General features: G+C 50.9%; 2 protein-coding genes across 5 annotated transcripts in view; both read left to right on the top strand.

Annotated features, from left to right (window-relative positions):
• The window catches only part of RPS4Y1 (ribosomal protein S4 Y-linked 1), a 381,935-nt gene that overhangs the window by 212,919 nt on the left and 154,137 nt on the right, over window positions 1–14,879 (top strand). The window lies entirely within an intron of this gene.
• CD99 (CD99 molecule (Xg blood group)) overlaps window positions 3,449–14,879 on the top strand; it is a 48,561-nt gene continuing 37,130 nt past the window's right edge. For 3 of the 4 annotated variants that reach the window (XM_050777748.1, XM_050777747.1, XM_050777749.1), the window contains exon 1: window positions 3,488–3,749. In XM_050777748.1, the coding sequence (XP_050633705.1) occupies window positions 3,683–3,749 (67 nt within the window). In that variant the 5' untranslated portion in view covers window positions 3,488–3,682. Of the gene's footprint in view, window positions 3,750–14,879 lie in introns of all 4 variants that reach the window. The other variant, XM_050777746.1, reaches the window with a different exon arrangement.

The raw sequence follows: 14,879 nt of genomic DNA, 5'->3' as shown, positions 1-14,879 counted from the left end.
ACCCTCCCTCGATCCCAGCCCAGGACTGTGGCCAGGGAAAAAGAAAGTGCTAATTGGTAGAGTCAATGCCACATGGGGAGGTCGGGGGAGAGGTGCAGGAGAAAATACCACGGAAGGAGCTCTGGTTGGGTAATTCATCGGGATTCACTCCAAGAGGTAACACTTTAAAGATGGTGTTCCCATGAAGAATGATTACATTTTCCTCATGCCTCTAAAGTGCAATTATGTTGCTGGGGTTTTGCTGGCTGAAAAGAAAACAAAAAAGAAAAGAAAAAACCTTCCGGTGTGCAAGCTCACCCTGTTACTTCTGAAGATATGCATCACTCACACCACCTGGGGCACAGGCCCAGCCCCTCTAGCCTTGCAGGTTTCTGACCTAGGGGTGCAGATGACCTAGGGAGGGGTGGGTATGGCCACAGGCAGGGGACAGCTCAAGACCATTTGACCCAGCAAGCCCATTACTGGGTATATACCCAAAGGATTATAAATCATTCTACTATAAAGACACATGCATATGTACGTTTATTGCAGCACTAGTCACAGCAGCAAAGACTTGGAACCAACCCAAGTGTCCATCAATAATAGACTGGATAAAGAAAATGTGGCACATAGACACCATGGAATACTATGCAGCCATAAAAAAGGATCAGTTAATGTCCTTTGCAGGGACATGGATGAAGCTGGAAACCATCCTTCTCAGCAAACTATCACAAGAACAGAAAACCAAACACCACATGTTCTCACTCAGAAGTGGGAAAGCACATGGACACAGGGAGGGGAGCATCACACACCGGTGCCTGTTGGTGGGGGGGGGCGCTAGGGGAGGGACAGCATTAGGAGAAATACCTAATGTAGATGATGGTTGATGGGTTCAGCAAACCACCATGGCACGTGTATACCTATGGAACAAAACTGCACGTTCTGCACATGTGCCTGCCCCAGAACTTAAAGTATAATAATAATAATAATAATAATAATAAAAATAAAAAGACAGTTGTTATCTCAGAGCCCCTGACTCAGCTGGCCAGGCAGCAAGTCTGCCAGCCCAGGAATGGGCCAATAGATGAGGCAGGGTTTTGTAAACCAAAAATAAAATTCTTTGGGAGGCTGAGGTGGGCGGATCACTTGAGGTCAGGAGTTCCAGACTAGCCTAGCCAACATGGTGAAACCCTGTCTCTACTAAAAATACAAAAATTAACCAGGTGTGGTAGCAGGTGCCTGTAGTCCCAGCTACTCAGGAGGCTGAGGCAGGAGAATCGCTTCAACCTGGGAGGTGGAGGTTGCAGTGAGTTGAGATGGCGCCACAGCACTCTAGCCTGGCCGACAGAGTTAGACTCCGTCTCAAAAACTCAATAAATTAATACAATAAAATAAAATCCTAAGCCCCCCACCTCCCCACCTTCAAAACATCTGAATGGACTTCCTCCTCGGCCAGAGCTTTTTAAAAATTTAACCTCAGAGACTGTTTCAGGCCGTGATGCGAAGCAGGGGTCAAACATGCCTCACGATGCCTCTCCGGGGTTAACATCCACACAGGCTTTAAGTCTGAGAAGAAACATTTTACAACCTCTTCTCTCTGACCCTAGCACCCAAAGGCTCCTGTTCAAATAAGAACTTGTTTCTTCACAATTCTTTATCTTAACCCAGACATTCTTTTCTATTGATCCCAGAACTTTAAAGAAACTCAAGCAATTGCCAATCAGAAAATTCTAAAATCTACCTGTAAGCTGGAAGCCTCCTGCTTTAAGTTGTCCCGCCTTTCTGGACAAAACCAATGTGTCTTACATTTCATTGATGCCTCACGCCTCCCTAAAACGTATAAAACCAAGCTACACCCCGACCACGTTGGGCACACGTTCTCAGGACCTCCTGAGGGCTGTGTCACAGGCCATGGTCACTCATATTTGGCTCAGATTAAATCTCTTCAAGTATTTTAGAGTTGGACTCCTTTTTCTTTTCTTTTTTTTCTTTTTCTTTTCTTTTTTTTTTTTTTTTGAGACGGAGTCTCGCTCTGTCACCCAGGCAGGAGTGACAGAGTGCAGTGGCCTGATCTTGGCTCACTACAACCTCCACCTCCCGGGTTCAAGCGATTCTCCTGCCTCAGCCTCCTGAGTAGCTGGGACTACAGGTGCCCGCCACCACATGCGTCTAATTTTGTATTGTAGAAGACAGGGTTTCACCTTGTTGGTCAGGCTGGTCTCCAACTCGACCTCAGGTGATCTGCCTGCCTCGGTCTACCAAAGTGCTGGGATTACAGGCGTGAGCCACTACGCCGGGCCTAGTTTGACTCTTTTCGTGGACAGTTGGAAACGTGGAATGCAAGAATATTCAGGGTTATTTGTCAGGCTGCAAAGTTGTTCCACCACCCTACAGGAAAATGGATACAATTTTAGGCTTGGGTGTTAACAAAAAACATATAGTTAAGTGTGGGAAGGGCGACAACTGCACTGCAGCTGTGGCCGGTGGTGCGGGAGGGTCTCTAACCTCGAAGCCCACTTCGGAAGGCGAGTCGCCCGTGACCAGGACTAGGGCCTAGGCACCCCAGATAGGAGAAGGGACCTCGTTCCCTATTGTTCCCCACTAACCCCCATGACCAGGAGTCCCCACTCCCAGCCTCGTCCTGGGGATTCTGGGGAGAAACTGCCCCAGCGCAGAGGCTCCTCCAAGGGTCGTCCTTGGTCCCGCGCAAAGGGGGCGTCCGCCACCCTCCCGGCTGCGCACCCCCAGCTCCCCAGCTCGGACACTTTAGAAAGGACATGAGGCGGGGGTTGCCCGTGGAGCGGGGGCCACGCTTCCTGAGCAGGGAGGGGATTGCCCTTTGCTCCCCTTGGGGAACTCCCTGAGGTGAGCATCTGGGAGGGGCCCCCATAATTTTCCCAGCAGGGGAGCCGGGAGAGTTTCCTTTGCTCCCATTGCAGAGCAGGGGAGGGTCCCTGTTAGGGGCAGAGAAGGGGCGCAGGGGCGAGTAGGGAGAGTGGGGCCACACATTTCCACTAAGGGCGGCAGTTTCGTGTCGCTACAGTTAGAGGCGTGCATTTAGGAGGCTGTAGACAGGGAGCGACCCGCACTTTCCCGAGCAGGGGAGCTGCTGGGAAAGTTTATTTTGCTCCCACTGGAGACCAGGGGGTGAGGGGGTCCTTGTTAAAGGGAAGGGGAAGTGGCTGCACGGGCGAGCGGGGAAGGGGGAGCTCTGTGTTTCCAAGAAGGGCGGCAGTTTTATGCCACTACAGTTAAGAGCTGCCCTGGGGCGTGCATTCAGGGGGCTGTAATCTGGGAGGGACCCGCACTTTCCCGAGAATGTTGTAGTCCACTTTGCTCCGGGTCGGCGCCGCCCTGGCTACGGCCTTGTGGGTGGGTGAGGGGGCGTGGGCAGCTTCTCGAAAAGGGAGGGGGGTGTCCCGTGCTCCCCTCGGTGCTGCCTGGGGCCATCCCCTCCCGCCTCCCCGTTCTGTCCCCTCCCCAGGCCCGGCGTTCCCGCCCCTTCTGTGCGCGCGTGGAGGCCGGGGCGGGGCGGGGCGGGGCGGGCGCAGCCGGGGCTGAGCTTGCAGGGCCGCTCCCCTCACCCGCCCCCTTCAAGTACTCCTCGGGCTTCGCACCACCCGGCCCGTGGGGGAGTATCCGTCCCGCCGCCTTCGCCCACGCGCTGCATTCGGGGACAGTCCCTGCGCGCTCTGGGCGCACCATGGCCCGCGGGGCTGCGCTGGCGCTGCTGCTCTTCGGCCTGCTGGGTGCTCTGGTCGCCGCCCCGGGTGAGCGAGCGGAGGGATCCGGGTGGCGGGACGCAGAGGGCGCGGACCGGGCCTGGGGATCCGCTTGGGATGCGGGGTTGCGGGGACACCCGCACCCTCCTCCCTGCCTAGCGGGACGTGCTGTGCCCGCGGGGGCCCAGGCCCGGAGGAGGCCCCCACTTTCTCCCCAACGCTTTTCCTGGAGCCATTTCACAGAGAAAAGTCAGCGTTTGTTGTCGGAGTTGTAAACTCTTAAATTTGGGGGGGCCTTGGGAGAGGTGGCATACGATTCTTCCCAATCTAGGGGACTTTCTTACGGATCTCTGCCCCTTTGGATAAGCCCCTCACCCCACCCCGTTATCTCCCCGCAGGGTTTGGGGACCTGCGTCTTTAGGCCGCGCGCGGAAGCCGCCCTGGAGTTGCCTGTCAGAGCCACGCCCTGCGTCCCGGGCCTAAATTTGGAATCGCTGGGAGCCGGAGACCCGGGTGGTGGGGGGAAGGGAAGGAAAAGTTAGAAAAACACTTTGAGCCCTGAATATGTTCCAAAATACTGTGGATGCAGGCTCTGGGCATTTCAGCGCGTGTGCGCCAGGCAACACGGGGCGCCGAAAGAAACGTGTGCTTACCAAATTGTCCATCTGTAGCGGTGGAGAATTCGGGAAACAAAAAGTATCCAGGGAAGAGCGAGCCACGGTCACCCTCCCACGCACGGCCTAAACCGGGCCTATTTCTAATTGTTACTCTAATCATGTTTTTCTGTTTCCCTCCCTTTGAAAGGGAAACGGGACCCTGCTGGATGTGGTGTGTTATCAATTCTTTTTTTCCAGTGGCCAGTGCATTTTTGCTTTTAAGTAGGCAGGCTTTTAAGTAGACCGGCTTGCAGGTGGTGTAGACTTCAGGACCGGCCTTATCAGGGTTGGACATATTTAGGAAGGAGAGGCGGGAACGCCCAGCCCTGGGGAGGACAGAGGCGGCCCGGTTTGTGTTGAGGGGATCTAGCTCAGCCTGGAGCTGTGGTGACTAGACCGGGTCTGTATTTTTAGGGAGGAGTTGCTAATGGGTTTACACCCTGTTTAAAGGGGTCCCGGGTATCCTAGAAATTGTGGTTTCACTCGGTAGAGGTTAGAGATAATGAAGCCTGCTCTGTAGAGGAAAACTGGGAGGATTTTCCAGCCTGCAGGGGAGGTTCCAAGCAGAGCTTCCTGTTTCTCCCTTTTCTTCCTAAATGGCCTTCCTTCTTGCCGGCAAGCTGCCACCACGAACGGGATGGCTCTGTAGGGTTTTATCAGCTGCATTTATTCCCAAGGCACCCTTTAGATGAAAGGGTTTTTTCTTGTCTCTCTGCGAATGCATTTCTTCATCCTTCATGCGTTCCTTCCTTTCTTTGCATCTACTGTGTGCTTGGGGTCAGGGAAAAATATATCCAAGGGAGTTCTGGTGGCCTAAGAATTCAGTTTCCTGGAGAACAGAGGCATCTGAACAGGCAGATGGGAGACAGGGCGACAGGCACCATTATAGTTCCATCACAAAATAACTCCGGGGTTCCCAGTGGTCAGCCTTGGTGAGGGGCTGGGCTACGTTTTGAAGCCCTGGGGACAGTTTTGCCGGCTGGTCTGGCATTCCAGGTCATTGGAGGAGAGTGGGTGGAAAGCCTTATATTCTCTGAGCCCCAAACAAGTCGTTGCACAGTTTTTTTGTTTGTTTTTGTTTTGTTTTGTTTTTTGAGACTGAGTCTCTGTCGCCAGGCTGGAGTGCAGTGGCGCGATGTCGGCTCACTGCGTTGCACAGTTTTTAAACCCATGGCAGTGTTCATCTGGAACTCCTGATTTTGGAGGCATACTGGGCTTAGGAACTCCAAGCTGCTGATGTTTGAGTAAAGGGAAGCGTAGCTGTCTATGGGGTGGGTGGGTAGGGAAGGGCAGTGGGACAGGGGGATAACAGGGGCCAATCTGTCCTTCAATTGCAGAGGAAGGCCTGGCCGTCGGCACTGATGGATCTCCCTGAGGGACCCTTCTCACCTCGTCTTTCCAGTCTGACCCTGCTAGAGATGGAGACAGAAACAGCCTGTCCCAGTAATATTAATACACATGTTGTTTCATTAGGAAAGTTGACTTTTGAGTTGATGATGCTCAGAACACACTTTCCTATCGAGCGATATGCATCAGGTGCACAACCCCGTTGAGCCTGGAGTAGGTTCTCACACTGGTGCTGATAGCCCTGGCCTGATCTCAGAGGGTTGGGGACCCTGTGTTCCTTGGTGTCTTCATAAATTCTCAGGGGTACAGGTGGGATGTGGTGAGGGGTGGATGGACAGAGGGAAGTGTATAGAGGAAAAGAGGAGGCTTCAGCTTTGTAGAGAGCAGGACGTTCCCACAGGGCGACGCTGGCCCGGAGGAGACACTTTGTGATGGTTGCAGACATTTTTGGTTGCCACCCTGGGGTGGGACCTCCTACCATCCTGCAATGGGTGGGGCAGCTTAGGGAAGCTGCTCAGAATCTTTCAAGGGCCAGAACGGCCCCCAGCACAAAGAATTCATCTAGTCCCAAATGCCAATAGTGTTGAAGGTGGAAAACCTTGAGGAGGGCTTGGGAGTTGTATGTATGCGCTGATTCAGGGCTGCCCCGTCCCAGACAGTAGAGCAGCGCACATCCAATGCATCCGTGCTCTCCAGCAAAGGCTGATTTCCACCCCCGGGCAAAGGCACAGCGGCCTGTGCAGTTTGAAAAACTCCAAACACCCACGGAACTGCCATCTCTTGAACAATACCAGGCCTCTTCAGGATTCCTTCACCCCAGTGGAGCAAGCGTGGGCTTCGTTTTTTTACTCTCCAGAGCTCTTGTCTCCTGCCCGTGTGGGTGTGTGTGGAAGTTATTAGGAGAATGTTTCTGGGCAGAGGAAGTGGGTTTTATCATCCCGCGAGTTTGCCTTGATTTTCCACCAGCATGTTTGGCTCTGATAAAAGTTGATTGCTTTGCATTTAACTCCCTACTAAAGGCCGGGCATGGTGATTCAGGCCTGTAATCCCAGCACTGTGGGAGGCCAAGGCCTGTGGATCACATGAAGCTAAGAGTTCGAGACCAGCCTGACCAACATGGCAAAACCCCGACTCTATTAAAAATACAAAAATTACCTGGGTGTGGTGGTGAGCTCCTATAATCCCAGCTACTCAGGAGGCTGAGGCAGGAAAATCACTTCAGCCCAGGAAGCAGAGGTTGCCATGACGTGAGCTGAAATCTTGTCGCTGCACTACAGCCTCGGTGACAGAGACTCAGTCTTAAAGAAAAAAACAAAGAAAACTTCCTGCTTTAGCTCTTTCTCCTTTCTTCTGTGTATGAGACACTGTTCAAATACAAATACATGTCTTTACACTGTGGAGATATTCAAGTAAATGATTGTTTGTCTGGAAATCACTTTTCTTCCGGAAGGTTGTGTGGTGGGTACATGCTGTCATTGAGAAAAAAATGCAGCTCATACAACACTTCTCCCAATTCAGCATTTAGGAATCATGGCGGGATTTCATGGATACTGTCTGTCTGGAATGTTTTCAGACTTAGATATCTTCCCCCAGAGAGATAGACGTCTCAGTAGCCACATGGGCCTTGTGCTGGTTTTCAGTCCTGCTGAAAATTTTCTAATTACTCTTGTTACTTTAGGGGAAAAGAATTACATGTCCTTTGTGATTTATAGACACAGTAAGAAATAAGACCCGTGTGTCTTTAGGGGTGTGAAGGAGGAAAAGTCTTTTTTTTTTTTTTTTGAGATGGAATTTTCCTCGGTTGCCCAGGCTGGAGTACAGTGGCACGATCTCAGCTCATGGCAACCTCTCCATGTCAGGTTCAAGTGATTCTCCTGTCTCAGCCTCCCAGTTAGCTGGGACTACAGGTATGCGCCACCATGTCTGGCTAATTTTTGTATATTTAGTAGAGATGGGGTTTTGCTATGTTGACCAGGCTGAAAAGTATTTTTTTGAGGTGGGGTCTCATTCTGTTGTCCAGACTGGAGTGCGGGGGTGCAATCAGGCTCACTGCAGCCTCTACCTCCTGGGCTCAAGCAATCTTTCCACCTCAGCCTCTGCAGTAGCTGGGACTGCAGGCACATACCACTGTGCCTGACCACTTTGAAATTTTTTTGTAGAGACAGGGTCTTGCTATGTTGCCCAGACTGAAAAAAATATATATATATATTTTTTTGGAGACAGAGTCTTGCTCTGTCACCCAGGCTGGAGTACAATGGCAGGATCTCGGCTCACTGCAGCCTCTGCCTCCCGTGCTCAGGCAATTCTCCTGTGTCAACCACCTGAATAGCTGGGAGTACAGGCACATGTCACCATACCTGGCTATTTTTTGTACTTTTAGTAGAGGCAGGGTTTCACCATGTTGGCCAGGCTGGCCTCGAACTCCTGGCCTCAAGTGATCTGCCCACCTTGGCCTCCCAAAGTGCTGGGATTACAGGCGTGAGCCACCTGAAAAATCATTTAAAAAATCAACTGTCCTGCGTTCTTACTTGGAAGGGACTCCTGTAACCAAAGACAGGAAGAACAAACCAAACTTTATTAACATGCATTTTTCATTGATACACCTAGAAATGGGTAGTTTTCAAGGAGGTGGCTTGGATTCTAGCTGCTCTAGCATCCTCAACAAAGAACAGTCCATTTTTAGAGAACTGGCAGAGAAAGACAAAAGACTTTGAGTCTTCAGGGGCAGCAACTAAATAGCAGAGAAAGGCTGGTTAGTGAAGCTTGTTCATTCCGAATCCTGTGGTTCCGAGTCCAGGCCCATGAGGATTTTCCGCTGTCTTCCGTGGTTCACCTCTGTCCTCCCAGTTGGGGAGGTGGGGTTCGGATTGCTTGTGAATGTGGTCTCATCATTGCTGGTATAGCTTCAGGCTGCAGGCTGTCCAGGGCTTGAGGATTTGCTGATACTCTTTTTTTTTTTTTTTGAGATGAAGTCTCGCTCTTGTCCCCCAGGCTGGAGTGCAATGGTGCGATCTTGGCTCACTGCAACCTTCGCCTCCTGGGTTTGAGCAATTCTCCTGCCTCAGCCTCCTGAGTAGCTGGGATTACAGGTGCCCACCACCATGCCTGGCTAATTTTTGTATTTTTAGTAGAGACGGGGTTTCACCATCTTGGCCAGGCTGGTCTCGAACTCCTGACCTCAGGTGATCCACCCACCTCGGCCTGCCAGAGTGTGTTCTTTTTTGATTTATCCCAGTCTCTTGTCTGAAACATGGTAGCTCACCAAAATTTCTACTCCCGTTTGTCCAACTGATAGTATCTTTTCACATCTCTAGAGACCAGAACGACTTCCTCTTCTTGAATTTCCTGTTCAGTATTCTTTCTTGGCTTGGTTCCTTGGTGAGTTTTGAGGAGATGGTGCATGGGTGTGTTTTTCAGCTTTGTTTTAGTATGACTCAGGGTTGCCACCACGCCTTGTACGGTCTCCTAGTCATAGTATTAAAATTTCCCCTGAGCAGGAAACCAGAAACTTCCTTTCTTCTCCCCCAGAGTCAGATTCAAACCAGTGTTTCTCAAGTGGGCTGTGAAAGTAGCATGCAGCCACCCGCCTGACAGAGAAGAAAATTCAACAGAGGAGAGGATAAAACGCCCACAGGGTGCATGGAAAGCCTTGCTAAAGAAGCCACATGGGCAAAGCTTTTGTTCCGCTCCCTCTGCCCTGGTGGACTGGGCTGGGCTGAGATATAATACATGTTCGTCATTGTGGACGGCAGTTGGATGGGTCTGAAAGCGATTGCAAACCCCTTTAATTCGCTTTGATTTCTCAACTGAGTGGTGTCATGGGCTGGGGTGGGTCCCCTGTTTTTGAGAAGCACTCGAAAGACTCTGATTTTCTGCAGCTTTTCCGGGAGCAAAGCCGTTGCTCCAAGAGCGCTCTTTAAAAGCTGACAATAATGTATTTGGTTGAACTAACAGCCCTTCTTGAGGAGGCAGCAGACTGGCCAGAGCTGTTACATTCCAGGGGTTCTGCAGGCATTACTCATCAGAGGCACCTGAGCCTGGATAGCCTGACTCTTGTTTGTTTCTGCTTTGCCTGACCCTGCAAAATTATTGTCCCAATGCACCCTGGCAAGCATTGATCCACGAGGGGATGCTGAGCAGAAGGAGCTTTCGTTTCTGCAGGAACACGATGGACTGGAATGATGACAAGAATAAACACACTGCATTGTCTTTTAGGGCCAATGGGCTTACAGTTAGGCATACAGATGTTATAACTACCGCCAGAAGCCAAATATTGCCAGTCGGCGTCTTCCGCTGCTGTTGCTAGCTATCTTCTTCTGGGGGAAATGGGTTGGGTTCTAAATATGAATTCACATAGGGCTGTCTTCGATGAATTCAGCACAAAATAGTCTCAGCAATTGAAGGGACACACTCAGAGAGAAGTGTTAGGCATTTAATAGAATAGCAGGACAGGGAAGGGTTTGGATCTGGGCAAGCAGGAGATGGGTATGAACACCTGACTTTCGAGACCCTGCCGAGGTGGCCTTGAAGGTAGAGGCCCTCTATGTTGATATCTTTACTCAAGAGGCTGTGGTCCTTTGGTGCTAACATAGCATCCAATAGACAGACAAGATGGACAGCTATAGCCACCTATGGGAAGCGGTTTCTACTCTTAAACTACAAGCCCCTAGACACTCATCATATCATAAACATATCACTGGGCAGTGGCTTGCAATCTTTTTTCTTTTCTTTCTTTTTTAGACTTGCCCAGGCCGGAGTGCAGTGGCACGATTGTAGCTCACTGTAGCCTTGACCTCCTGGGTGCAGGTGCATCTCTCACCTCAGCCTTCCGAGGAGCTGGACCACAGGCATGTGCCACCCTCAGCTCATTTTAAAAATCTTTTTGTAGAATCGGGGTCTCACTATGTTGCCCAGGCTGGTCTTGAACTCCTGGGCTCAAGCAAACCTCCTGCCTCAGCTTCCCAAAGTGCTGGGGTTACAGGTGTGAGCCACCATGCTCAGCCTGCAATCTTTTTTTTTTTTTTAGGCAGGCTCTCACTCTGTCGCCCAGGCTGAAGTGGTGTGATCTCAGCGATCTCAGCTCACTGCAGCCTCGAACCCCCAGGCTCAGGTGATTTGCCCACCTTAGCCTTCTGTGTAGTTGGGACTACAGGCACGTGCCACCACACTCAATTAATTTTTATCTTTTTTGTAGATACAGAGTTTCGTTCTGTTGTCCAGGCTGGTGGACATATTTTAATCCTACAGAGTCCAGGCTAAAAACACACCAGTAACTGTGATGCCCATCCCTCCTGCATTCCTGATTTCTGAGTGACGGTTTGAGACACAGACCTGCTTGACCACCCTCCAGTGGCTCTTGCTGATCTAGACCCGAGGTTCTCAGCTTTGACTCCATTGCAGGAAGCTTGGAAACGTCACTCTTGCCCAGGGTTACCTGGGTAGTCTGGTTTATAGACATGTTAGGCGTTTTAATTTTTTTAAAAATATTTTTGAGAAAAGATTTTGCTCTGTCACCCAGGCTGGAGTACAGTGGTACAATCATAGCTCACTGCAGCCTCAACTTCCTAGGTTCAAGTAGTCCTCCCACCTCAGCTTGGAAAGTAGCTGGGACCACAGGCACGCCTCACCATACCTGGCTAATCTTTTCTTTTCCTTTCTCTTTTCTTTTCCTGTCCTGTCCCTTCCTTTTCCCTTCCTTATCCCTTCCTTTTCCTTCCCCTCCCCTCCCTTCCCCTCCACTCCTCTTCTCTCCTCCTCCTCCTCCTTCTCGTCCTCCTCATCTTGACAGAGTCTTGCTCTGTTGCCCAGGCTGGAGTACACTGGTGCAATCATGGCTCACTGCAACCTCCGCCTCCCTGGTTCAAGCGATTCTCTTGCCTTAGCCTCCTGAGTAGCTGGGACTACAGGCACGCACCACCACGCCCGGCTAATTTTTGTATTTTTAGTAGAGACGGGGTTTCACCATGTTGGCCAGGATGGTCTCGAACTCCTGACCTCATAGTCTGCCCGCCTCGGCTTCCCAAAGTGCTGGGATCACAGGCGTGAGCCACCCTGCCCAGCCTATTTATTTTTTATTTTTTATTTTTTATTTTTGAGACAGAGTCTCGCTTTGTCATCAGGCTGGAGTGCAGTGGCGCAATTTTGGCTCACTGCAACCTTTGCTTCCCGGGTTCAAGTGACTCTCCTGCCTCAGCCTCCCTCAGGCGTGAGCCGGCATGCCCAGCCAAATTTTTCATTTTTTGTAGAGACAGGGTCTCCCTATGTTGTTAGTCCTGAACTCCTGGGTTCAAGCCATCCACCTGCCTTGGCCTGGCAAAGTCTTGGGTTTACAGGCAGGAGCCACTGCATCCCGCTATTAGGAATTTTTTAAAAGCCCCTCGGAGGGTCTTCATGTGTGACTGAGTTGTCAAGAATCATTGTTATTTTGCTGGATATTCTGTTTCTTCCCTCCTACACGAGATTTCCCACGACTGCTTCTCGGATGTGAACGTCTGTGCCATGGATTACATTTTTCAAAGAGCATTCAGTTTGTTATTTCATCTTCAGTGAGCCCTTAAGATATTTCTCATGGGTCTTTGGTAGATAAAGACACTGGGGTCAGAGAGTTCAGGAGCTTGCTGCTGACCACGTGGTCAGCATGGGGAAAAATGCATGTGGACATGAGCTCTGTCGGTGGCGAGACCTGGGCACAGGGGCTGCTGGGCCTGGGACTTGGTGGCTGCGTGTGTGGGCTGAACAGAGCTCCCCAGGCACGGCCTTGTGGACCTTGAGGGATGCCTGCCTTCACCACTAGTGTGACTTGAAGGGGAGGAGAATGTCCAGTGATGGGCATTTTGATATGGAAGAGAACTCCCATGAATCCTGATGGTGAACTTGTCTCAGACCAGTCACTGAGGCCTCTCCAGCTCCTCGGGGTCTCCGTGTTCTAGGTATTCATGTGTCCTTTCATCCATTTACCCATCCATTTATGTATCTATGCATCCATCCATCCATGCATCCTCCATTTATCCATCCATCCATCACCCCATCCTCCCATTCATTTACCCATTCATCCATTCATCCATGCATGCATGCATCCATCCATCCATCCATCCTCCCAGTCATTTATCCATCCATCCATCCATCCATCCACCCACCCATCCATCCATCCTCCCATTCATTTATCCATCCATCCATCCATCTATCCACCCACCCACCCACCCACCCATCCATCCATCAACCCATCCATCCGTCAACCCATCCTCCCATTCATTTACCCATCCATCCATCCACCCATCCTCCCATTCATTTATCCATCCATCCATCCATCCATCCATCCATCCATCCATCGTCTCATTCCTTTACCCATCCATTCATGCACCTGTCCATCCATCCATCCATTCTCCATTCATCTTTCCATCCATGCATACATCCATTCATCCATCCTTTTAGTTCATCCAGCCACTCATCAATTGATACATCCACCTATCTACCATCCACTCATCTGTCCATCCATTCACCCATCCTTTCATCAATTTACCCATCCACCATCCATCCATTTATCCATTCACCCATTCACCCATCCATCCATCCATCCATCCATCCATCCATCCATCCATCCATCCACCTATCTATTCACCCGTCCATCCATTCATCTATCCATCTATCCACCTACCCACCCACCCACCCAACCATCCATCCACCTGTCCACCCATACCTCCATCCATCCACCCACCCACTCATCCACTTAACTAGCCATCCATCCACTTATCCATCATTCATCCATCCGTCCACCCATCCACCTACCTAGTCACCCACCTAAACTCGTCCATCCACTCAACCATCCATCTGCCTATCCACCCGTACCTCCATCCATCCCCTTACTGCCCATCCTTCCACTCGTCTACCCAATTACCCATCCATCTGCCCAGCTATCCACCCAACCATCCACCCACTCATTAATTTATCCACTCACCCAGCCATGCATCCAACTATCCGTCCGTCCATCCATCCATCCATCCATCCATCCATCCATCCATCCATCCATCCATCCATCCATCCATCCATCCATCCATCCATCCATCCATCCATCCATCCATCCATCCGTTCACCCACCCACCCACCCATCCATCCACTTACCTGCCCGTCCATCCACCCTCCCAGTCCATGGCTTTCTCATGCATTCCTTCAGCCAACATAGGTTGAAGTTAAATGTGCTCTTGGTGCTATTTGCTGTGGGCCCAGAGAAGACATACCTGGTCCCTGTTTTTTGTTCTCTGCCTGGGAGGTAACAACCAGAGCATCAATTTGGGCATAAAAGCGCCATTGTGGATGGAAGGCCTGGATGTGTGGAGGCACAGAGCAGGGACCATACTTGCTCAGGGGGTCAGAGAGAGTTCTCCCATGAGGGGCCCTCCCTGGACACTGAGCTTCCAAGAGTGAGCAGAGCAAGCCAGATGTAAGGAAGAGGAAGGGTGTCTCAGCCTGGTAGCGAAGCAGTAAGAGTGATGATGGGGCAGCTGCAGTTCATCTCAGGCTAGAGGAGCTGCAGGGGCCAGATGGTGGGCAGCCTCTGTTGCCATTGCTGAGGAGTGCAGATTTAGGCTCCCCTGAAGGGTTTGACGCAGAAAACTGTGCAGGGACACTTAACTTGCTGAAGGCCCCTCTTTGGATAACAGCATGGAGAACAGGTGGGAGGGGCTGGGGCTATTTTTGGCAGAGCCTGGATAAGTCAGCGGAGATAGAAGAAAAGAGACAAGCTATTTTAAGAGATATTAAGGAAGTTAAGATCTGTAACAGGTCCCTGCCTGCAGAGTTGACCACACGTTTGCATCACGTGGGTAGGCTTATAGACACCTGCATCTCACCTTGGAAAGTTTCTGATTTAATTAGCCTGGGCATGAGGACTTAGGAAAACCCCACAGATATGTGTAATTTGCTAATGGAGTTAAGAACTGGGGTCTGGAGCTGTGCTCCTTAAACTGTAATATGCTTACAAATCGCCTCTGGTAATGCTTGTGAGAAAGTGCTTCAGGTTGGCCAGGGAGAGGATCACGGAGGGCTTCCTGGAGAAGGTGACATTCTCCTAGGGCCTTGAGGGGTGAATAGAAGTTTTCCGGGTTCGGAAAGAAGGAATGGGCTTTCATAGCCAGGTAGAGGATCCAGTGAGGCAGATGAGGGGCCCAAATTCTGTGAC

This window comes from Macaca thibetana, chromosome Y (assembly GCF_024542745.1).
Source record: "Macaca thibetana thibetana isolate TM-01 chromosome Y, ASM2454274v1, whole genome shotgun sequence".
NCBI classification, from domain to species: Eukaryota; Metazoa; Chordata; class Mammalia; order Primates; family Cercopithecidae; genus Macaca; species Macaca thibetana.
Note: the sequence above shows the minus strand (reverse complement) of the source record. Positions and strands in the feature narration are given on the sequence as shown.